The sequence below is a fragment of the Parus major genome, chromosome 2 (assembly GCF_001522545.3).
Source record: "Parus major isolate Abel chromosome 2, Parus_major1.1, whole genome shotgun sequence".
Lineage (NCBI taxonomy): Eukaryota > Metazoa > Chordata > Aves > Passeriformes > Paridae > Parus > Parus major.
Genome location: NC_031769.1, coordinates 116,642,012 through 116,667,594, shown reverse-complemented (window position 1 = coordinate 116,667,594; position 25,583 = coordinate 116,642,012). Strand labels below are relative to the sequence as shown.

The window sequence follows — 25,583 nt, the reverse complement described above, 5'->3', positions numbered from 1 at the left end:
CCTGGGGATTTTTAAGACATCAATTTTTTAAGACAAGCAATTATTTTTATTAAAAAAGGAAACTTAACCAGTGTTTAGTCTCATTTCAGTTATTATAGAGGAGGCTCTCGAGCAGTCTGCAGTGCTCGTGTGGCTAACCTGTTCAAACCTTTGTACAGTGTTGAATTTTCAGGATGAAAGGCATTTTGGCATAAACTGTGCACTTGAAAACTTATTCTCATCATCAAGGACAGATTGCTTTATGGCTAATGCCCTGTCCACACCTGATTTCTACACTACTTACAACCCCAGTAGGCATTGTGTGCCTAGAGGAAGCAGCTTCAGACTACTTCTGAACTCATTTTGAAAGATTTTTATTGAAGTTTTGGGTTTGTAGACAATAGAAACAGCAAGCTCAGTTGTTCCTGGAAAAGTCTGTCTCAGGTCTAAAAGCATAAAAATGTGTCAGTTTACAGAACTACCGTATTTTTTTTTTTTTTTGCATTGTACTATTTTCTGTGCAAAGTTTGTACTCAGTGGTTAAGCAAGATTGCTTTAAATTTGTGTGTTTGTTTCCAGCTTACATGCTTGAGTGTATTTTTATATCTCTATATGAAGATTCATTTCTTTATTGCTCAAGATACATTTTAAATTTGTTAGTTTTTGAAACAGATTTTTGTTTTCTGTAATTAGAAATTATGAGTTATATATGTTGTTTATATCTTAAAACAGCAGAAGTCTGAGACGAATGTACTTTTTAATTTCTCTCAAATTATGTGGGTAAAGTATGTTCTGGCCAATAGTTTCATAGTTTGGTTGTTGGTTTATTTTTTTCTGGTTTGTGATTTTGTTGTTTTGGGTTTTTTCCCCAAATGAAGTAAAACAGAAGAGCTGTGAAATAACAGTATACTTCCCTTATGGATATAACTCTAAAGACAATCACAGCATTTAGAAAATATGCATTTCAATTGCCTCTGCAATCTGTGTTAACATCCTTACAAGAATGCATTGTGAGATTTTAATTTTATTAATGTTTTACAGGAAATCTCTGTCTCCTTTGTTGCTAAAAATGTATTTGCTTTGTTGTGAAACACATTTTTACCACATCTTACGTTTTTTGTCTGAGAAGAATCAAGGATTGGATGTATTTAAAGGGTAGTTAAATGCCACTCTGGAGAAAAAGATACTTCTCATGCTTCCATCTTGTACTTGCTTATTAGTATGGACATCATGATTGATTGTATGCTTCTCATTTGTTGAATACTTGATGTGAGATCTTGCAGCCTGATTTGCCTTTGCTGCTCTCTTCCTCTCCTCCTCCCCCCTCAAAGAGGGAGATGCTTAGGCTGGGGAGTCATGCTTATGTGTAGGCTGTATGTGATTAAAAAAGTTTAAAGAATACAATTCTATCACTCTTAAATTGTATGCCCAGAAGAACTGATGTTTGGGCTCTGATCTTGATGCTGGGCTGGAGTTTGAGGATGAATACTTATCATAGAATCATAGCATGGTTTGGGAAGGAAGGGACCTTACAGATCCTCTAGTTCCATCCTCTCTGCCAGGGGCAGGGACACTTTTTGTGAGACCAGGTTGCTCAAAGCCCCATTCAATCTGGCCTTGAGCATTTCCAGGAACGGGACATCCACAGCTTCTCTGGGCAGCAACTTGTGAAGTGTTCTGATGGTTTTGATTAATGCTTTAGAGAAGCCACTGAAAAAATTAGTTCCTCCTTTGGAGTTTGAGCCCTTTGCAGTATGTGAAGCCCATTACCATTTCAGACCTTGCACTTTTTAAGTAAAGGATTCTGACTTAGTTATTGGAGCAACAACCAATGTGCATAAATTGACTTGGGAACTCTGTGAAAAACCAGAATGGCACTCTTGGTCTATTAAACAACAGTTAAAATATGCTGTAGGAGAATTGATAGTAATCTTTTTTATATTTTTTGAGGCAAGTTTAATATTAAGGGCATCATAGGTATGGATTATAATAAACTGACTGTTTTCACTAATGATTTGTTGCCAAGTATAACTTCAATGCAGCATATTTTCCAAAATGTTTGTATTGGCATTTTAGAAGGACATGTCTGAAACTTCCTTGAAAGACATAAAAACTACTTAATAGAAATACTTGTGTATCTCAAAGCAGAATAAAAAGTTCAGTGTCGAAGACGAGTTTATTATGTTTAGGATTGAGAAGTTTTTGCTCTTCACAGTTTGGAAAATAAATGAAAGATTGAGAGTTGGGCTTCTCACTGGTAAATTCTAGGAGTTCTCTGGTGTGCTATGTGATAGGACTTCGCCCAGGCTAATGGGTTAAGCTACAGTATGTGCTACCTTTCTTTTATTGTTCTCCTACACTATTTGAAGGAATATGATGCAAAAGAGGGGACAGTAGAATGAGACTGAGTTGTTTGGAAAATTTTGATTAGAGGCATGAGGGCAAGTGTAGGAAGCAATAAGGAAGACATTTGGGAAATTTTGATGGAGGTAGGCTGATTTATAGCATTGGAATCAAGGTTCTGTTGTGTGTGTCACTGGTTGGCTCCCTGTGGCACCTCCAAAAACCCAGGTATCTTGAACTTCAGGCTGAGCTGCATTTTCTTTCTATTTTTTTTTAGCTATGTGTCTGGGAGTAGTCTTTGCAGTTCCAGTACTGTTCCCTTTAGGAGCAATAACGCCCATATTCAGTAACTTACTTTAAAGCAAAAAATGCTTTTAATGTTTTCTACTATTCTTTTGTTCTGCATGATCATCTATATTTCCACGAGTCTTAAATTCTGTCAAAATGAGAAAGGCTGTAATTATATTGAGGTCTTGTGTCTGTCTTCCATCATATTTGGATAACTAACTGACAGCAGATCCTCCTTTCCCTTGGAGAACAGGGCGTATGGTACTGTGCGCCTTTTGATCTGTGAGCTCCCATCTCTGACATAATTAGGAGAAGCTTGGAATTTTGCTGCAGTCATACAAGCTACTCTTCTCTTTCTCTTACCTCGTTTTCCAAATGTATTTCGGGGGTTACGTATCTAGCTTAATTGTTTTGTCCTTCTGCTCCTTTCCAAAAGTTTCTTTGTAAATTTAGTTTGCTACATTAGTAAGATAATTATGATTCAATATACCAGATTTCCCCTTTACTGCCTAAAACACGTAACATTAATGAAATTAATTGTCTTGGTATTTTTAGTTTGTGGTGCAGACAGCACAAGTTTAGTCCTGGAGATAATCCTGTAGCAAGCTGAAATGGATTCTTGCAGAGTAATGGGATGATTTGTGGTGCTGAATTTGAAGACAAAACTGGTGATCTAGTATCAAAAATGCATACTGAACTACTGGTCATGATTCTTGGTTAATATGTGAAGTTTTATCATTAGCTTGTGTGCAAACAGAGAAGACAGCAAGCGGACTAAACCCCAGACTTCAAATAACAAGTTCACCCAGAGTAGCTAACTGTTGCCTTAATTAGATACAGCTTCAAAGTATATGCTAAGATTTTTCCACTACAGCTTTTTATCACTTCCACAAGTTCAGCATGCCCTATACAGATGCTTAATTTGTATGCTGGGCCCTGTGATAAAGCTATTTCTGTCGATGAGATTCCAAAATTGTAGGCACTGATGTCAATGCAGATGAGGTTAGCCTAATTTGGTCAAGAGAGGGCTATGCCATGCAAAATCTTCTTTACATGGGCACATAAAGGCCAGTGCCAAGACTGACAGGTGTCCAGTGGGTGGCAAGGAGCTTCAGAGATAAACATTCTTGTTGGTACTGCTACAATTCTTGCTTCTTTAAGAAACAATGTAATAATTCTATGGCTGTTTTCAGCATCCCTGTGGGAGAACTAAGTAAAATGTAAATGAATGTAATTTTACAAATTTAAATTTTTAAATCCTATTGAAATAACTTCTTTTCTATGCTTAATTCAATTTGTTTAGTGTTAAAATCTTGACAATGAAAATAGCATCTTGTTATCTTCAAAAATGGCATATTAAATTCAGAAGTGTACTGCTGTGAAATCCCAGTAAAAAAAAAATATTTGAAAGTGGTTTTTAATTGTAGGAGGTCTTGGAATGTTGTAAATGTGATAAAGTGCACACTCAGGTTGAATAATGAGGTGTGTGTACAAGGATATAGTACTTGATAGAAGGCTATAGAAGGACATTAATTGTATTTGGAGAAGTCCCTAGATTTTCTCTTCTGACTTCACATCTTTTTTTTCTATGTCAATGTGTCAGCGGTGAAATGTATCAAAAATGTATTAATCTATTAATAGAACGCTTTCTTTGTACGCCTGTTTCAATACCTCCTTCCTTGCCTCCCCTAACAGGACTGCAATTATACATTGTTTTTTTGTCTTGGAATTTTTTTGTATTAGTTTTGAGCTTAAAGCCCTATTCCTTTGTCAGCTACTTCTTTCTTAGTAGTGATCTATTAGGAAAAAAAAACAAACAAACCAATCCATGAAAAACAAATCCTCTTTCTTTATATCCAGGAAAATAATTCTTACATTGACATTTCTATAATGGAAAGTTGAGCCTTTTCAGAGTATTTCAGTCTCAAACACAGTAGTCTTTTTCAGTTCAACACCTGCAGACGAGGCACAACACTACTGAAAAGCTCTCTCTGTTTCAGGGTCAGCTTTATCTGTAGTGGGTGAGAAGCTGAAATAAGTAGATTTGGGTTTTGATGAAAAAGTGTTTGAATGCATGGATTGCTGGCACCGACGTGCTGACAGAATATTAATGCAATGGAATAACTACATGTTTAAAGCCATGTAAATGTCTATAAAACGTAAGGTTTGCATGAAAATACCTTTATTAAACTTCATTAGCAAGTTTTTTAAGCATTTACTGTAAGAAATTTGCATGTGCTACAGGTCAGAGAATGAGAATTTAGAGGTATGTAAAAAATTGGTAGCTAATAAAATGGAAGTTGGGAAGCTGGCAGTAATATATTACGGCCTGGAAAGTGAGGGAAGGTGTTGAACTGACAGGTGTCTGGCATGGGGAAGACTAGGGTTTTCAGCTTACTGTCTCAGAGCTTTTTCTAAGGGGTTCAGCTGAAATTGATCTGCCTATCCAACTCAGTTGAAATTGGTCAGTTTATCCTTAATTGGAAGATTAAAAGCATTTTTTGGTATGATGAACAAGGAAATTCTGAAATAAGTGTTTAGCACAAATGCATCTCGAACTGAATTCCCTTGAGAAAGAACATTGTAGCAGAAACTGTTACTGCAATGATTTGGGTTTGTATATGGTAAGTGTGTGATTTTTTTGTTGTTTGGTTTTTGTTTGTTTTGGTTTTTGCTAGTTTCATTTGTTTGGGTTTTCTTTAAGCTTGAAATATTAGTGGTTTTGGTTTTTTTAAGGTGAAAGAAGTTGAATGTAGTTGGTCAATCTTTTCTGTATTTCATATACTGTGATGCCATGTGTGGCTTCTTAGTATTGTGCTTTGCCTTTTTGTGATCTTTCTTTGACATCCCTTATTCTTCATAAACTCTGTCATGACTTTAAGTTAATTCTATTTTCATTCACTATCATAAGTTAAATACAATATTGATTTGTGAATTTGACAGCAAATGGTGTAACCAGTTTCAGTGTTTGTCCTCTATTACTTTAAGAGAGTAACTGTCTTCAGTTACTTTAATGGAAATAATCACAAAATAAGAGAATGAGAGCCGGACTTCATTTATTTCAGATGTTCTATTGCTGTCTCTGCTTAATTTGTGAACGTGAATCGTCCAGCTTTCCCCTTGAAATTTAATCTTTTTTGACAATGTAATATTTTTGTGATGGCTAGCAAGGAAACAGAAACAAAGATGATTTTATTACTGCCTTTCTAATATTTAACATACTGTTGGAGCTTTAGCATATGCCAGTGTGCCTGGGGAACTGCTGAAACGTGTTAGGTTTTGTTTTGTTTCTTTTTTCTCTTGTGGGAATCATTAATTTTTTTAAAAATGAGATTTGGAAATTGAAAATCCTTGCTTAAAGGTAATGGATGCTGTGTTGCCTGGAGAATCTCAATAAGTGTGCCTATTTTAATTTTGTGTAAATTATTCTTTAAATTATTCCTACAAAGAGAATTGAAGTATGTGTGAAGGGGTTAAAGGTAGCTTTTAGCAGTGCTGGATTAGGAAAAACTTGCTAGACAAGAACCAGGCAGGAGGATATTACTCTAGGCTTAGAGAGAGGTGAGCCTTCGTAGTTATGGGAGTACCCATCACTTAGTCAAATAGAGGCTCTTAGTTGTTACCATTAATTTTATTAATTTCCTTTTCCTTTTCACATGTGAATGAGAGAGCCCAGGGAGCAAGGGAAAAGGAGCATTTCACATTGTACCCTGCCTCTGTGCCTTTTAGCCTTCATTTATTGCACTGCATTGCTCTCTTCTCTGTGTTCATGAGCTGGACAGACATATATGTAGAGATTCATACATGTGCTGCTGTATGGGGAGGCCCCGAGTGCTTCCTGTGCTCCCCATTTCCACACACATGCTTCTGGAGGCCCTGAAGAATCATGGGTGAGCTATGCTTTTTATAAGCATAAAAGTTATTGGGAAAGCTTCTCTCCAAGGCAAAAAGCTTAAACCTTGAATTTAGAAGACAGACTTATGTCCTTGTATCTTCTATTGATAATTTGTAAAGAATTATAAGATACAACTTCTGTGCTTTAAGTTCTGTAATTTTCTTTTCTGGTTGTTGTGATATGTTGACAGTTTTTCTGCGTCTTTCTGTGAAATTGTAAACACAATGTTTTTTATTTAGATTCCTGTTTAAATATAGTACAGTAAGATGATCTTTTACTATTCAAAGGATATGCTTTAGAAATAGAACATAATTTTTTTATTCCAAAGTCTAAACCATTGGTAGCTTTTCTTGTCACACGTTACTGTTCAACTGTTCTCACTTACATGGCTGGGTTACTTGCAATATGTGAAGTATGTGAGAATTGAAATTACTGTTCAGTTCTAGTATACCATTCAGTTTTGGCTGAAGGTGTATTTCATAGTGCAGCACAGTAATTCAGAGCAGCTAAAACTCAACTTCTTGCATCTCACCTTCAGAACAGTCTACCTTCACTGAGTTGATTGCAGTCTTGAGACCTTGGTGGAACTTTGTCTTGTGACAATGGTACAGTCCTGTGACTGTTTGAAATCACAGATGAAGATATTGGTATTGAACTCTAAATTGGTGCAGTTTCTTGCTGTGAATGAGCAGGTGGCAGTACCTGCCAGCAGGTGTGGGCAGATACAGACTGCTGTAGACCAGTCTGGGTTGAGCGTCTGTACAACTGGTAATAATGGTTCTCTGTCCAAGGTGATAAGGCTCACTACGTCCAAGGGTTAAAAAATTATTGTTTCCTAAAAAGGAAATGACAAAAACATGTGCATCAATTTTGTCCTAACTCTTCCATATTTTTTTTTATTGTTTCTTTAAAGAAGCTTTGAAAAAAGTGGTGTATAACTGTTTTCCAAAATCTCTTTTCTGGAGAGAAGTAGAAATCTTAGTTCTGTGAATTTAAACGAAGGCCTAAAATGCTGTAGTAAGTAAATGTGCTTTGAAAGCATTTGTCTGAATAAATCAGAAAAAGAATAGTGTATTGTAGAACTTCACTTAACCTTATGATGATTTGTTTTACCTAAAACAGTAAATTTCAGAGTTTCTACATTTAAATTATCTAAATTGGATTGCTTGTCACTGAGCCAGTTTACACCATATAACACTTATTCTTATGAAAACGCATCTAGCTAAACCGAAGATCATATGACAGAGGCACTGAGAGTGCTTTAATTTGTATTGCAAAAGAATAATTGTAAAAAGAAGTAAACTGTTAAAAGGTATTTATGCAAGGAAATTTAAAAAGTACACCCCTTATACACACCTCAACTCTTATGTGTATGCTTTTCCCTTTTTCCGTGTTACATGTCCATTTCTGTTAACCTGCAAAATCATGATGCTGAGCAAATAAAAGGAAAGGTTTAAAACAGCCATCAGAAAAATGCAGTGTTTAATAATGTGCTTTTTGGACAGAGATTTATATGATTTGTTTATAAAATATAGACTACCTCTTACCCCTTTTAGAAATAAAGGACACATAGCATGATCCTGATAGTTTTCTATTGCTAAGTTGCAGTAGCAATAGAAAATTCACAGAACGGGTGATGGTACAGAAATGCAAGTTGTTGACTTCTTTCATTCATTGGGATTGTATCCTTTCTAAGGGGGGTTTCTTTCCTTTTCTGTCTTACTGGGGGCTGAAATGGAAGATTTCTAAAACTGAAAAGTGTTTTCTAAGGGTATAATTTCTGCCCTCTGGATCTGTAGCTGACCTTGACTTTCAAAGTTCATGTTTTGGAGTTCTCAGCCCTGGGTTTAAGATCAACCAGCCTTTTGAGTTTAATTGCAATGTGTTAGGCAGTTGCAGTGGTGATTTATATGTGGTTGTGGAGGTGAATTTTGCTAACTTTCTTAGATTTTCATATTTGCGTATGGCTTGCTAGCTGATATGTAGCTTTGTTGATGAGTCACTGTCCTTGGAATTATTCAAAAGATGTGTAGATGTGGCATTTAGGGACGTGATTTAGTGGTGGACTTGACAGTGCTAGGTTAACAGTTGGACTTCATGATCTTAAAGGTCATTTCCAACCTAAATGATTCCATGATTTTGTTAATAAACATCTAGAGTATTTGGAATCTTGTACCTAGTTGCAACATAGGCTAACATGACAAATCTTTTAAATAAGAAGCTGAATTGGAAGTAAAATGCTTAGATAACATTTTAAATTAAGATGTAAATAAAAGTAGCATTTATAAAAGATGGTCATTGTGTATATATTGTGAAATTCTAGAAGTTTTGCCCTCAGTATCTATAAAAATAATGGCTTATTTTTTTCTTTTTTCTCTTGAAGTGCAGTGGTTAGTGGTTGGGTTGGGCTGCAGCAGTTGCTACCCACACTTGTTATAAGAATACTCATAGATTACCATTTAATTATTCTTTTTTAGTGAAGTCTGCTGGAGAGAGAGAGATCACACATGATATATAATGAGACAGGGAGAAAAGCAAAGATGGAAATTAGTTGTGTTTTTTTTACCTCTGTGTGCTGAATTTGTAAATGATAGGCTTGTTCCTCTATTGTCATTGTATGCTGTTAATATAGTAAAGTTTTCAGACTAGTTCACAGCATGTAATAGGTCAGTCAGGAGAGTATCCTAGAAATCAGTGTGTCACAAGCCTCTGTTCTGGAAGGGGGTGTTTGAAGGGCAGAGGAGACTCCATAGAGATTTCTTTTCTGGGCCAGGTGTACAAGTGCAAGCACATGAAATCAGGTCATTCTGGTAAGCAGTGATAAGCAACAGGCCTCCAACTTCAGCATAAAAAATCAGGTGATGATGGAGATCTATGAAGCCCTGCTGTATTTGAAACGGGGCATCATTTGAGATCAAGTAGTGTCTCTGAAATCTGGTGCTCTTCCTTTAACTCTGGATTTCTTGTAGGTGTTACTGAAATGTTTTTTTGGGGGGTGGGGTTGGAGCATTTAAAGACACTTCTGCACAAACAGTAGTTACTAAGCTTTGTAAGGCAACTCTGAGTCATTCCTCAGGGCTGATGAACTTGAGGAAAATAAATAAAAATAGGAAAGTATTGGAACAGATGGGTATTTAGAAATATACAAGTAAAATTGGGATCCTGTACTTGGTATTTCAAATAACAGAGTATGTAATAGGAAATAATGGATTTTTGCATGGAGCCTTGCAGATCTCTAGGAGTGTATGTGGAAATTATGGGAGTGTTAATGGGGGAGCTACTTTGAATGGGTAGGAGCTGGTCCCATGTGATGCCTGTTTCCCAATGAGAGCGAACTGATAGCTTTAGCAAATTCCTTCGTGGAATCTTTGTAACAACTGTTGCAAGATCCCAGCTGCTTTCTGCTGTATTGATAATGCATGTTTATCTTACTTGGAATAGCACAGAGAGGTTTGTTCAGTAAATGCAAAAATTGTAGCAAAACATGCCTTTGTTTAAATGCATCTACAGTGCTGCATATCACCAAGTCTACATTGAAGTCATTGGGATATTTCTGTTTCTTTAGAAATGGTAAGAGACAGCAATTGCACTTGTATGTGTGAGCTGATGGTAAGGAGACAGGAATAGCTAATGACTTGTATGTTAGGTACTGTAAATCTTGCTTTAATGAGCATGGTGTCTCTGCAGACACCATGAAAACCCAAGAAAATGGGGTTTAGAAAAACTGAAAACGAATCTGTTAGAAAAGCAGTAAAGAGAAGAAAGTGAAATGGCATTAGCAATTTAGCAACCCAATTTTTAAAAAATACAATGCAATATATGGTAGATATTCTTTTTGGTGTGCTTCTTAGTTTCAAGATTAAGCTGAGACTGATGGTGATGTCCACAGTTCAGGGGTGTCTGCAATCCTGGAGCTGAGGCGGTATAACAGGGAGTATGTTAACACAGAGGGAATTACCTCATTTTTACTTAGCCTCTTATCTGTGGGTTTACTGTACTTATTAATAGCCTTGAATAATTTCTTCCACATATTTGTAATTTCTTTCACTTTAACCTTGGAATTGTTAGTGGGATTATTCAAAGCAGAACTTTAGCTTCTGTGTTGATTTCTTAAACTTCTCACACAAACCAGTGCACTTTCTGATCTGTCTCCAAATTCAGAATCATATTGCCAAAACAATCTTTCCATTTCCAAGCTGTAATTAAGACAAATAATGGTGAAGTGGTGCTTAACAGGTGGTCAAAATATTTTTATTTCTGTGTTCTCGTATTAAACTTATGCATGAGACAATTTTAAGAAAGCTTTCAGTGAGAGGAGGCTTCTTAATTGAGCCACTTAATGGTGGAAGACGAAGAAATGGTGATCACTTTGTGTAGCTCTGTTTTCTAAGATAATGCTGTGTTTCTGAAATTGGTGGAAGAAAGTCTTGCTCCATGCACCTGGGGCAAGACCATGCACACACTGCAAGAACATCTTCATGTGTTTTGAGACAGGAAAACAGAAGACTTGTCAGAGATTGATACTAGTGGTGACAGAGAGGAATGCTTGACATTTCTAAGAATATGAGGCTATTTATGCTGGAGTTTTATTCAGAGGAGAGTTCAGTCTTGAAGCAAATCACCTCATTGTTCTTGTTTGCTGTGCCCATTTGGTTGTTTTCCAGAGTGGTTTTGGTATGGGCTAACCAAAGGCTAACCTTCTTCCAAAAGAAACAAAATAATTTCACTCATTGTCTGCACCAAATGTACCCTAACCCTCAATAGGATTGTAGAGGTTTGATCAGTTACTGGGTCACTTTTTGGAAGCTTTGAACCTCCTGTGGTAGGGTCTTGTTCAGGAAGTTGAAGTAAATATGGCCTACAAAAAGAATTTAAACTTCCTGGGTTTCATATGGTATAGGTGCAAAGATATGAGCAGCAGCTGTGTTTTGATCTGCTCCAGTTGTGCCAAATTGCAATGCAAATATAGCCTGATGCCATTTATTGTGGGCTTGTTTTTTTAAAGAAACATCAAGACTGATGGTAATTAATTGTCAGGGTGTTTTAACCTTGTCAACTGTTTGGAGGTGGTAATGTTTTTAAATCTATCTCGGTGACAGTTTGTATTTTATATAGAACTTGACAGATCTTTAGATAAGTGCTGCATTCATTAAGTGAAGTACCAAAAGGCCCATTCTGAATGTTCTTTCCTTTGGTTTTGATCTGACTGGTTTTCTGGGGCATGGGGACAGGGCAGAAGATGAATGTTTGGAATGTAGTGGTTCTGTAGGGATTCACAGGTTGTGCTTAGACCATGATTATAGCTTAAAAGGCATGATAAATACTTGGAATCATGACATAAAATAACAAAAAGCCCTATCCCACTTAACAGATCTTCTTACCAGTAAACATCTACTGTGGTATGTGTCCCCTTTTCCTGTGGAAGGGAGAAAATTAGTTTCTTAATGTTAAAACTACTCCTTTGGTGATCTGTGCAAACTTTCATGTTTTATGCATATACTGGAATTTGGAGACAATTTTTTTGTTAAAAAAAAATATATAGGAAAAGCAAACTCTTCATATGATTTTGCTTTCAGTTATTCAACTTCATCCTTTTAATCGCCTCATTATCCTACGCTGTTCCTTTTTCTCCCCCACTGTAGCTCCCTTTTTTCCAAAGTATTTGAGATTTCTTTGTAATTCTGAAATGAAGCACTTTTGTCAGCTTAAAATGACAGCAATTAGCATGAATCTCAAGGCTGCATCAAGCATGTAGGACCATTTTGCTACATAATCAGTGCTCTTGGAGGAAGTTAGACTGCTTTCCAACCCTGGGAAGGGCTAGGGAGGCTGTAGCCAGGTTCAACCCTTGGAGCAATAAATGAAAGCCCCATGCCAGTTCAGGCATGAGTGTGAGTGGCTAGAAAGACAGTATGAAGGATGGCCTGGTATTTAATGGACAAAAGAAGTTTTTCAATGCCAATTGGTTTGAACAATTGCTCATATTCGGTGCGTTAACTTTCATTAACATTATTATTTATAGTATGTTGCTATAAAAGCTATTTTGAAATATGTTTTGAAGTTCAGTTCTTAGCAGTTCTCCAGGTGGCAGAGATAAAAGGAACTTGTGAATATCACAAGTGGTGGAATCTGCTGGAAACAGGCTTCTCATAGTATGTGAAGGCAAGGCAGTATCCTGACTTAGCTCGTGTGTTTTGACTACTGGAGTTTGATCCTATTGTCTGGCACACTTTGCTGTATTTAAAGATGATGAAAGGATGTAATCATGGTTTTACATTTCCTTTAGCATCTCTGTGATGTTTAGTAAGGTTTTACTAATTGCCATGTCCTCTGGTTGTAAAACTTTCTTGTTGAGTCCAGTGTTGGCAGCGAGATGAGTGGGGCAGAGCACATTGCAGGGGCTGTCAGGTGACAGCTGCTGCCTGCCTTGTGCCTCACTGCTGTGCCCTGCTGCTTTCAGCACTGGCAGCCATAGAGGGGGGGGAGATTATGCTTCAGGTATTTGGGGTGATCCAATGGGAATTGCATTGATCTGGTGTTTAGCTCTGATCTTTATCAAATGGATTACTTCTAAGGTAGGCCATTTTTAAAATCTGTTTTGACTAATTTGGTTTATAAGTAGTCTGAGAGGAAAAGTCATTAAGAACTTCACGAGTGCTTATTTTTACTTTTAAAATCCAATCTGTTTTAGAAACATCATTTGCCATTTAAGATTGTCTTTCTGAAGTGTTCATACATGATTTTGTAGCTCTTGTCTTTTGCTTGCCTTGAAGTGGGAAGGAGTGTGTTTGCAGCAATACCAGTTAGGAGACGGGATTAAAAAAGGGATCTGAAATGGCTTCTGGATGGCAGGAGTTGTCTCTGTTGCTAGCATAGATTTTCAATTTTACAGCACTTTAAAGCCTTCGTGAAAATAAGGAAAAACAATTTTAAACATAGTGATAATAATACAAATTAGTGTATTTTGCTTCCTGGACAGGATATCCTTTTTGTATTGTTGATTTCAGAGTTGCAGGAGTGGAAATACCAGTTTTGTTTGCTTATGTGAAATATCTTTGTAGCCTTTCCATTTCAGATCCCTGTGGTTTGAAAAATGCATTCTAATGTTAGGATTAAGTTTTTACTCTCTCATTCCAAAGAATGTAAGTATCCCCATAAAGAATATTTGTGCTAGTAAATATAGGTGAGATTGGTGTCTGGAGATGAGACCAGGCTCTTCTCAGCACAGCTTGCTGCATAATCTGGAATTAATTCCAGAAGGAGGAATAAATTTAAGTGTAGTATTATGAAGGAGAGCCAAAATCATTGAAAAGAATGAAGGAAAATGAAAAAAAAAATAGAGTTCCTGCATTTATAGATAGATTTTTTTTTTGTTATTGTTACTGATACACGCTTGTAAAATTTTTTGTACAGTTAATTGGAAAATCTGAACAAGCATGAATTTGAGTCTGTGAAAACAAGCTTTGCAGGCATCCATGCCTGTACTCTTCAGTCATTGCAAATAACATGTTTCTAAATTTATGAAAAGCAAAAATGGTCAGGCTTAGTTGTTAGCACTTGTGACAACTTTTGTCACATTAAGAAAAAGACCAAGGATACCCAATGGATGTTCACTCATGACTCAAGGCAGATTCTGCAGATTTACAACCTGTGTGCTAGACTAGTGCATCATCCACATTTTACTTGTATACTGTTGAACTTTTGGAACTTCTGTGTTGTTCTTCTATTTTGGAACAATTATATTGTTGAGCTTTTTGGAACCTCACATTAAAAACCTGTTCAAGGATTATGTCTAATCCAGTTTGGTCAGAGATTGTTTTAAAGTGTGGGAAAATAGGAATTTCAGGTAGCTGACATAATACAGTTAGGCATAAAATTCCCTGATATTTATGATTGTGTTTTTACATGTGCTAGTGGTGGTTTCTTTAAAAGAATTAGTATTTTTGTATTCATCCAGTTACCTATTTTGCCATTGCCACTGAGTCTTTCTGCTAGTCTGATTTAGTTTCTTAGGCAATACCCCTGTGCTTTACTGTCCTCATGTAAACCAATTGCTTGTGGGTTTTGACTGTACATTCTTTCTGATCAATTATCAAGCTTTTGTTTTGTGTATTTTTAAGTGTTGATTTTTTATGTTGATAAAGCTTTGGATAAATCTTATTCCACACAATATACATCTGAGGTATATAAGAAAAAATAGCTTACAGATGTTTGTGAGGTACATGTATCACTAACATTGATAACTATTGTTCAAAGGATAGCTAAGTTTAAAAATGGATGTTGTCTGTCTTGGGAGGTGATCATGTGAAATAGCTTTATATGGAAGGAAACATTAAAATTTTCACATCTGAATATTTGAAAGAAAGGTGTGGTTCTTATTGGTGATGAAATTTCAGGAAGGCAGTATTAATGACATTTTCTTACTGCTGGTTTGATAATCTTTCAGAGTAATGCTTTGAGCTGCAGTGAAATTTTTAAATAGTAGGACCATTTTGCAGTGGCTTACCTGAATTCAGTGTCAATTTAAATGCTTGTAAAGTGCATTTTTTTGTGCTTTACTTAAAAAGTTGATGGTGCCTTTTGGAAAACTGAATCTTAGCATGGAACTTTTAAATACTTGAAATAAGTCTGAGATACCTTACAGTCTTGCTTTTGAAATCAAATAAGAGTTGGAGAAATAAGGTCGTAACTAGTTTGCCATTTCCAAGACTTCTATTTCATAAACTGTCTTATGATCTTAAATGCTTTCCAAGTGTGTATATTTGAGGCAGCACAACCAGTACATCGCAGTTGCCATGGTAGAACAACTCCACACTTGTCTTCAGAGTAGTTGAGAGTAATGCTCTGGTAGTTCAGCAAAGAGCTTGGACTGGAAAGTCAGGTAGGTGAAAACACCTGCCTGGCTGTGTTGCTCTCTGTCCTTTCTATCCTAGCTTCTGAATAAACAACTGAGTAGCAAAATAAGGGTCATGTAGACCATCAAAAAGCATGGATGGTTGTTTCTAATAGTTGCTACTGAGTTTTAAAGGCCAACAGCTCTAGCAGGTTTTGTTAGAGAATGAGACCTGGAGTTGTCTTGCTTGATAGTCCACAAGCTAGCCTTTGCCAAAATGAAAGGGCCCAGCAGTAATGCTGGTGCTCTGCTGTCAACGAGATTGGGAAGTCCATGTGATAAAACTGATACATGAATGGAAACATTTCTGTTTGACACAAACAGCAGCAGGTGCTCTGTTTCCAAGTGGTACATGCAAATGCTTGTACTCCGAGCATCACTGAAGCGGTTTCTCTTTGAAGATGTATCTGTGTGCTCTTTTGGCATGTTGTTCCCATTGCATGGCCTTTAAAAACTTTCTGTACTCTGTGAAAAGATGTTCAGAGAGATCTAAGTTCTGGTTGGTACTCCTTTTGCATGTTTTTGCAGAGTCCTTAAATCAGTTTTATTCTTAGAAGATTAATGGATCTTCCAATTCAGTTTGAACTTCTGCCATTCACTTTCCACAAATATGTCTCAAAAGAGAGGAAAAAATGAAGTTTTTTACTCTATTACCCTTTGGAAGAATAAACGCAACTCTAGTGTGAAACAGAAGTTTAAGGTGAGGCTTTGAAAGTGGAAGTCCAATATAAACAATCCTTCCCAGTCATCTTTCTGACATCCATCTTCGCTGCTGAAGCAAAACAGCCCACCCAGTCCAGGTCCCTGTACTTGTGCCTGGAAAGGTGAGCAGTTGAGAAGTTCACATAATCATTTGAAGGAGTTTGTGGAATCACTTTAAGGTCCATCACATTCCCACCAACCAAGTTCTTGTGCTTGAGAACGGAACCTGCCTGAACACAAACACATTAGGGTTATCTTGTCTTTGAGCACTAAGTAATTCTGTCTGCTTGCTGGAACGGTGCTTATTTGTTTGATATTTATTTATGAGGGTCAGTATTGTTATTAGTACAAATCTTTGGTACACAGAAGAGATGACACAGAGATATAGAAATAAAATTTTATGCTAAATGAGTTAAAAATATTGTCAATAACATGACAACAATTAATATTTTGAGGGGCCAGAAGCCAGTCTTAATCTACAAAGATTTCTCATCCAAGGTGTTTGTAGCGTGATTCAGTGTACACTATGGTTGTCTCAACTGTGTAAGTAAGATATATTTTTAGGGTAGGTATAGTCTTGGGGTAGGCTACAGCGAGTGGGCCTTTGATTAGCAATGAGGAGGGTGGCATTTTTGGTCATCAGAAGGGGTAAAATCATGCTGATTAAATTGTTTGAGTGGTCGACTGCTTCACAGTAACTTTAGTTCTTTAAGACACGTTTACTTTCCTTCTTATGAATTTGCTGTCAGATCATATCGCAGTAAAAGCATTAATTTTCTGTTGTTTAAGTAGTGGAATCTGGGCAGTATATCTTAAAGAAGCATACACAATGTATGTTAAATTATTTCTCTTTTTCTGCCTTTTTCCTTACATTTTTCTAGAGTACTGTAGGGGGTAGAATAATAAATGCACTGACAGTATTATTTGAAGTGGGAAAATAGGTGATGCCTGCAGTAGATGGTCTGTTATGTATTTTCAGGGTAAGCTGACACAAAACTATCTGTATCTGGATGAGTGCAATATTATTTGTTTACTTAGCACAAATTGCTAAAAAACCTCTGTAGCGTTAGCTTTGCCCTTTTTCTCTGACTGCCTACCACAGTGCTCAAGTCTCTGTACCTCACTTCCTTGCCTGGTCTAGAGATAAAAGATCTGACCACTCATCATCTACCCAGCATCTGTTGGTGGAATTTGCTAATGCATGTTTTCCTCTTACCTACTTTATTTAACAAATTTCAGTGAATAAGTGTCTTTGAGACCTCAGCCCTTTTAGCAGAACTAGCTGAAACAGTCCTACTGTTTGTGTGGTATTGCTAGTGAAATTTATACAATAGATTGTCTCTACTTTTCCTTATAGAACCAAACTTTCTAAGGTAATTTTACTAGATTTGATTGTTTCAAATATATCCTTGCAGAGTAAAATCACTTGTCCATATAACCAGCTACTGTATGTTTTTTAAAATATGCTTTGCATTTGATATTATACATGGATGCACTACTTTATATATACTGCCTTATCTAACAATATTTAACTTTAGGGGAGCAAGTAATATTGTAGAATCAATGTATCAAAAGGATTTATTTTTCAGTAAATTTTTGTATATTGTTTTCTTTCTTGGAGACTAGTGCTCCAGTTGTATGTGGGTCTTGTAGCTACATGTGTGCTTGGGTTTCTCCTGTATTAGATTACAGAACTGTACTGGGCATGTCCAGAGGTCTGTGATAGACAGGTGCAAATTGCAAGTTAGCACTAAATTACATCACTGATTGTGCCTAGTCAGTGATATGAAATGTTCCAGGCTACAGAAAATATATTCAGCTGAGATTTTCTGAAACTCAAAGGCAAGTTTAATGGTAAACATTGAAAATGTTAGTGAGAAATCAGCATCATTTTCTGGCTGATGAGTTGTATTTCTGCCTTCCCCCTTGGGACAGGCTTACTGCTATGAGAAATGCTGTAAAACATATATTGTGGAATTATTTACATGGCTTATGATCTTCCAAGGAAATAAAGAACAAAATATAAGACAACATAAAGGTTCTGTACAGGTTCTGTACTACTTCCTTGTAGTTTTTACAACAGCTGTTATTACTGGACCCCGCTTGGAGCTAGGTCTTTTGGTCACTTCTGTAATTGCATATTAAACTTACTTTTTGGAAAAAAAACTTGTACAGCCATTAAAAAATAATGTTTTATTTTTTTGTTTTGGCATGAAAAGTATTTTTTAAAAAAAAGTGTAACTTTCAAGTTTGGAGTCTTAGTGCATCACTTGTACCAATCACAGTGATTGAGGTTATTCATCTCTAGTCTGTCTTTGAGTTCATTCAGTTTGTTCTGTAGGTAGATGCATATCAGCAGTTCTGCCATTTTACCTTTCCATGTAATTTTTCTTTCCTTCGTTTTCTTTCCTTCATAATTCTTTGCCGTAGCCAACATTATTTTTTCTGTCCTGTTTCCTAACATGGTTTGATTTTTTATCTTTTGAACTTGCATATTTTCAAGCTGTTGTGTGTCCATGAGGTAGTGTTGTTCCTGATGCACAAATGAAAAAGAGGGTGATTGTATTTGCCACCAGGCTGACTTTTATGTGAAGTTCTCAAAGGCATGTGGTGACTCTTGGCGGCATCAAGGACTTCACTGTCCTGAGTGTAAGAATTAAGTGTGGGGTACAGAGAAAGGTCATAGGTGTTTCTAATGTACATCTCCCACAAAACCAAAAAAAATCTAATTTCTGTGAAGAACAAATGGTCTGAACTGTCAAAAAGGAGGTCTGACTGTGAAGGTGATCCTCTAATCCTAGGATTAATAAGTAACATTAATGAACGTCTGAGGAAGGGGCAGAAGATTGTCAAAGTACAATAAAGGCAAGATGTTAGGTTGGGTGCTAAGTGGAGTCATGCTTTGCAGACTGTGTGATGCCAGTGAGAATATTCCTCCAGTTTTTAGCTGTTACAGGTCCAGTTCAATACTTTGTGAGAGACTTCCTGGATTGTAACTACTGCAGTAGCTGAATATGTATGAAATGTATGTGTCCCATGTAGGTAAGAAATACAGCTTATGTGGGAGTATCTCAGTGTTGTATGTGGATAATTTGATGACTCTTCTGAACTTTAATCATCAAATTGGAAATACTACTTGCTGGCTTTCTCTGAAATGCCTTTATGTATAACATCTTACCTCAGTGGTACCTTGCTTTGCCTACAGAAAGTACAGGGTAGAATGAAAGTAGCATGTGGATCCCAGGGCTCCAGTAATGGTGTCATTTCAGTTCTTCTGCATCTTTCCTTCTTTCATTCTTCCTTTGGAAGATGGAATACCCCATAGGTGAAAGTATATATATAAACCAGGATCTGCAAGTATTTGTTTCAAGTATGGTGTTCTAGAAGGCCATGAGAAGCATTTTCTTGTGTCTGTGTAATCTCATTCTACATCTTTTCTGTTGTGCAGAATGCTTGAGGAACACTGGAAAGAAATATATTGGGGTGTTTTTTGCCACACTCCGATCTTGCTTTTCATAATCTTTTCACTACCAATTCCTATCCTTCCTTTGCCCCCTCTTAAAGCAAAATCAGTAGATATGCGTACTTGAAAGATGCATTTTGCATGAAAGACACACAATTTCTAAAATTAGTGTTAAGAGTTAAAATGGAAATTGTCAATTAATACTTCATTTTCATTTCAATTTAAAAATTATTTGCTTCTAACTTGTCTAATAGACACTTTTTTTTTTCCAGAGACGTGGAGCAATTTCCTATGACAGCTCTGATCAGACTGCGTTGTACATTCGTATGCTAGGTAAGCATACAATTTTCTATATTGCAAGTTCCAACATTTATGATTGATTCAAATAATAACTTTTTTATATCTCTGTTGAATTAATAAACTTACCGTTCTCTTTCTCCTGGATAATATTTTGGTTAGAATATCTACAGGAGTTTGGATTCTTTTGTGTTGACTTGGTTTTTTTGGTTGTTTGCCTTTTGTCTTTTCTTTTTTCTTGAGCTAAACATTGTGTAGGACGCTTTACTCCTATATTAAAGAAAAAGGGAAGTTCTTATAATTAACGCAATGTGTTTGGTAGAAGTAAAGTTTTCTAAGAGACTCCTGATTGATCTCTCTGCAATGGAATTTGCCACCTCTGCATGATATCTTTCTAGTTAAAGCTGTGGCTTAGAGAACTCTTGGAGAGTTACCACACACTCTTAAAGACTTCAATACTGAGGCTATGAAATACATGAGGTGTTCTTGAAATAATGACATGATTTTAAACAATATTTTTCTCATTAATCCTAGAAGGTGACTTGAGAGGGGAAAGGGTGCTTGACAGGGCCAAGTAGCTCACTCTACTTACTCAGGAGTATTTCCAGAGTAGTAAAGACAAAAAGGGTAAAGCTGAATTCAAACGAAATAAGGTATTGGGAGGGGAAAGCATCTAGGGGACACCCTCTGTGATAGTGAATGCACAGAAGGAGTTGAGGTCACTTGTTGAGAGGAGAAAGATGCAAAGCTCTTGCAGATCTGGCTGCCAGATTCAGTATTTCCCGCACCTCTTCTGAAGGCTGCTGGTGGTGCAGATGGCATGGGGACTGTGTATGTGATCTAAGTCTGTTTCACTGCTAAATGATGCCACTTAATTTAAGCCACCTTGAGCTATGAATTTGTGTTGAAATGGACTGTGAATACTTTCATGATGTCTCACACAGCTCAATAAGCACCAACAGCTACTCATTAGAAATTCTTAACCATCTCAAATTAAATCAGCCAGAACATGTCTTTTTATGCCCTGAGTCTTTTCAGTTTAGTGGTATATTTTACATGTTAAATTCCACAGAAATTCATATCTGTATTGTTGATTTAAGTTGTAAGCTATATGTATGTGTATATATGAATTTATAGTACTAACCTACATATGTAGGAATATATTATCATACATACATATTAATCAAATTTTTACTTAGTAGCTTCACTTTTTTTTTCCAGTTATTTTGAGTTTTTACATTTGTGAAGCTGTTAATACTATAGCACTGACTGTCTACTGAAGGGGTTTTGATGAGAGAATTTATTACCTTGGGGATTTGTTAAGATGAGAACAGAAGATGCTGAGTTCTAAATGTTTATTGAAAAAGCTGCTGGGTTTTTCTGTTGTTGTTGTAAATAGGTTTATTTTGTTTTCAAAAGTTAAAATGAAGTCGTTAGGCTCATAACTTCTGCAGAAGGATTTGTGATGGTAAAGTAATTCTAGAGAGAAACAAAGCATGGCTTCCTCTAGTTTTTGGTATATACATCTGAATGGAGGGAAAAATCTAATTTGGTTTGGAAGTCTTCCACTGTTCTCATAGGTGGAACTGGAAAACATTCAGAACATGATGTTAAGTAAATTAATTTTTCACTTGTACTCTCATTGGAATTAATTATTACATAATGAAATTGGTGTTTGTTATGAATAGTATAACTCTTGCTGGCATAATTCATTCATGCTGTTCTGCTATTCAGAAGCAGTAAATCTTTAAAAGGATTGACTTCCAACTTAGGTGGGGGAGGAGGGTACCAACAAGCAAACAAAAAATTGCTGACAGCATGTTTAAATCATTGTGTGATAAATTTGTGTTATTTTCTTACTTAATAAAGAACACTTGATTTTCCCAAATGTTATGTGCAAGTTAACAACTATTTACATATTTATTATTTTTGTCCTTGTAAATGGACCATAAAAAAGACCAGCCTGAAAGCTGAACAGTTGGACTCATCGGTATGTAGAAACATTCATATCAGAGTAGATTCAAGGGTTAATATATTCCATTACAATTGTTTGCAAGAAATGTGAAGCATTGCATTTCCTACATTATTATGAGGGTTTTGTTTTTGCTCTATTTATCTTAATACACTTGAGCAGAATAAGCTATAATGAATCCTCAGCTGTAACTTAGTGGGAAATTAGGCACAGTCAAGAGCAGATTTGCCTTTTACTTGGCTGGTTTTATTCCATGCAGACTTTATCTACTAATAAAATGTACCTTGATAGGGTGTTTATCTTAGCAGACAAAAAATACAAGGCTAAGAGCACCTACAATAACTCCCTCTGCATTTGATTAGTTGTACTGGCCATGAAGTTGCTTCATTCAGTGTTTTTTTCAGGCTGTTCCAATGGTAATCCAATGAAAATACATTTACACCAATTAAATAGGAATTCCTGTGGTACAGCAGTGTGTCCAGGTTCAATTTAAAAGATCCTGTTTTAGGGGTATGCAAAATAAAAAACTAACTCCTAACTGCTTTCATCAGTGTGTGGATATAAACAAGCAGCAGTGACTGTAATGACTCATCTGTCATACCCCATTCCCAAAATATACACTAAGCCACTCCCGAGTGGCTTATTTACTATTTTAAAATATAGATACAGATGCAGCATTGTAGAATTTTTCTTTTAAGATCTTGGAAAGGCTAATACATCTGCATCACCTCAACCACTTGTCTCAGCAACTATGAGGAACTGTCAAAATATCTTGTAAGTGCTTCTGTGTAATCTTGATACTTTCTTGATTTTTTTATTGCTTTTCTGGTTTCTTTTTCTTGTTGCTTTATATTGACTGAAAGTTTTTCTACTGTGCATGGGGTAGAAAGTGTGGTGCACTGACTGCTTGTGTTGGTGAGCATGCACCTCTCAGCTACAACTGGAGCATTTATCTCCTTTTACAGGTCTTGATCACTTCAAATAGGAAACATTGGAGAAAAGCTTCTGTGTACTGTGCACGCTCTTGTCTGGTAGTGGTTTTTATGTTGGGTTCTGTTTGCTTTAATTCTGGCACATTCAGTTGACCTGTCATCTGTTTCTTCAACAAATTTAATAGGAATTTTAATCTGTGAAGTTAGTAATTCTGTCTGAAAATCCCACTCTTCACAACCTCATGGCTTTGACTTGAGTCCTTTACCTTGAGGTGGCTGTCATAATTTCTGCTCCCAGCTGTCCTCCATGGTCTCTGAGGTTTCTGTCCCTGCTTCGGATGGCCTCAGCTCCCCAAGCAGCTGCTGCATTGTTACTGTGCTACACTGCAGTGTTAGGGTAGCACCAAGTATGTGCTGGGTAACCCTAACACCCAGGGATGTCAGCTGTGGTATTTCAGCTGCCTTGTAAGTATCAGAGCTGTCCTTGTGTGAGCAGGAATCTGAGAGAGGGGCAGGAACTAAACAATCTGTTTCAAGGTAAGTTTTGTTACAGCCCTAATTTCTTTTCAGTTTTGAGTTATAGCTGCAAACGTCACTCTTACATTCCTTCTTCCATGATTTATTTAGTCTTCAATTAAATTTTTGCCAGTGTCATCTTTGTCTTAAAATGTCCTGATCATGCAGGACTATTCTGGAAAAAAGTATAGCTAAATAATCTGCCATCAGATATTGTATCATTTTTTGTGCTCAAAATGAAGTTTGGAAAGGAACATTTTCACATTTTTTAAATCTTTCACTTGAATTTTTGGAATCTGCAAAACTCTCAAAGAGGAAAAAAATTGTTCCTGCTCCTGCTCCTTGTTGATGCTGGACTTGAATGTGTTCCATAAAGGTAACACAAGAATCTTTCCAGTGTGACTGAAAGTGGCTCAAGAAGAGACACTTCAGATGAAAGCTGTCAGTCGGCTTGCTGCCGCTTCTGTGCCCTCCCCCATGGAAAGTCACTTAAAAGCAGCCTGTGGGATCTGATGACATAAGAAGATGGTGTAAGCATTTCGATATGTTTGTAAAGGTCTAAATAAACAAAAACTATTCGTAAATTCTTTTGTTTTAGGTGTTGAATTTTAATAGTCTTTCAGCTACCATAATAATGGTTGGCTCTGAGATTGGACTTCTGTTGCTGTTTGAAGGAATTATGTAACAGTGTCCTTTTATTTGATAAAAGTAATCTCAAATCTGAGATATCTTGTGCTTTTTTGTCAGGTTCCCTGTGAAGATAAATGTCTCTTCCTTAAAATTAAATTCTGCATAACTTCAGAGTCACAGGGTTGCAAAACACTAGTGTAGGATTTCCCAAGTAAATTGATGTGAACATGTTACGTTGTGTGAAGGTACAATGAAGTGGGTGCACTTGGGATCCATTAATCTTCTGCGGGTTACATTAACCAAAGAGTGAAGGCATAATAATGTTCCAGTATTTCTGGATGTTTTGGAACTAACTATACATATGCACTAGAGATTAGTTTTGCTGTGCTAATAGCACATTGTTTCATAATGCGCAGCCAGTGATTCCTTTTTCTCCTTCTGTATATTTAGAAACTTCAGATGGATGTATGGTATCATCAAATTCCACTTGTACCAATATTTTTCAAGTACATTTATTGTCTCAAATCCTGAAAAATGCAGCAGTTCTGTACCATGATAATGGAGGCATCTCTTTTGCCTTTGTTCTGGCACAAGAGAATTTTCTGCTTTATTTGCTGTAATCAATTCCAGTCCTGTAGAAGTGGTATATTTTTCCAGAATAAATCCAGTTGTATTCTAAAAAAACTAATCCATTGTTGAGATACTGTTTTTTAAAAAAAATGGCTTCTTCTACCATGATTAGGGAGGGAGACTTTTGTTCAATAACTATGTAATGAAAATATTTAGCTTTCCTTGCTGGGAATTTCTCTTTTTATATGTATGCAAGCAATTACAGTAATTTTAGCTCTATCTTATTACAGTTCCCTTTTTCCTTAGTTTGCCATGTGCATTTTTAGTATACAATTCCTTCTTCGGCTAAATATCCCTGTAAATAGATATTCTAATAATTTCTGTTTAAAGTAATGTTGTCAGTTGAACTTCTTCATTTTACTTACAGATAGTTTTTCTTATTTTCATCCCTAACATTCTCAACATTGCAGGCATTTCAAGGGTGCCAGGGATATTATTATTCTGTCTGTGCTGTTAGTCAAGGGTACTAGTAAATGAAAAAGAACAAAGCAGAGAGAAATTTTCTGGACATGATTTATCAGATGAACCTGTTCATTTTGTTATTTGCAGAATTCCATGTTGATCTTCAGGTATTTTTTTGTAAACTTTTCCTATTCTTGACACTTAAATTGTTTGCCAAAACCTAGTTGTACACTGGCTGAAACTATTTACTAATTTGTACTGTGGTTTGTAAATTCTAAAAGTAAAAAACTGCATTTAAACGAAAAATAAATCACAAAAGCTATATCAACTTTTCTGTAAAAAATTAGCTCCACTTAAAAACCTCTATTATTTTCTTTTAATATAGCTGGTGAAGTCATTCACACAGCTGTAGCTATGCCTGATTACCCAGATAAATATGAGTGGAAGGTAATGAAAGTAGAATTTTCCTCCATGTACACTGTTATTTTCATATACAGCTACTAATGTATTTACCCTCTCTCTTCCAAAGTTCCCTCCCTTTTTCATTTTTATTAATTTATTTTGCAAATAAAATTCACCAGTTGCTTGGGCCTAACAGAAGAGTTCTACAATTTGCTGCCTCTGTATTGCCTGGAAGGAGA

The 25,583-nt window shown here is 36.3% G+C and overlaps 1 protein-coding gene across 3 annotated transcripts in view; it reads left to right on the top strand.

Annotated features, from left to right (window-relative positions):
• The window catches only part of PDE7A (phosphodiesterase 7A), a 75,468-nt gene that overhangs the window by 19,815 nt on the left and 30,070 nt on the right, over positions 1-25,583 (top strand). For all 3 annotated transcript variants that reach the window (XM_015617895.3, XM_015617896.3, XM_015617897.3), the window contains exon 2: positions 19,836-19,896. In XM_015617895.3, the coding sequence (XP_015473381.1) occupies positions 19,836-19,896 (61 nt within the window). The remainder of the gene's footprint in view (positions 1-19,835; positions 19,897-25,583) is intronic.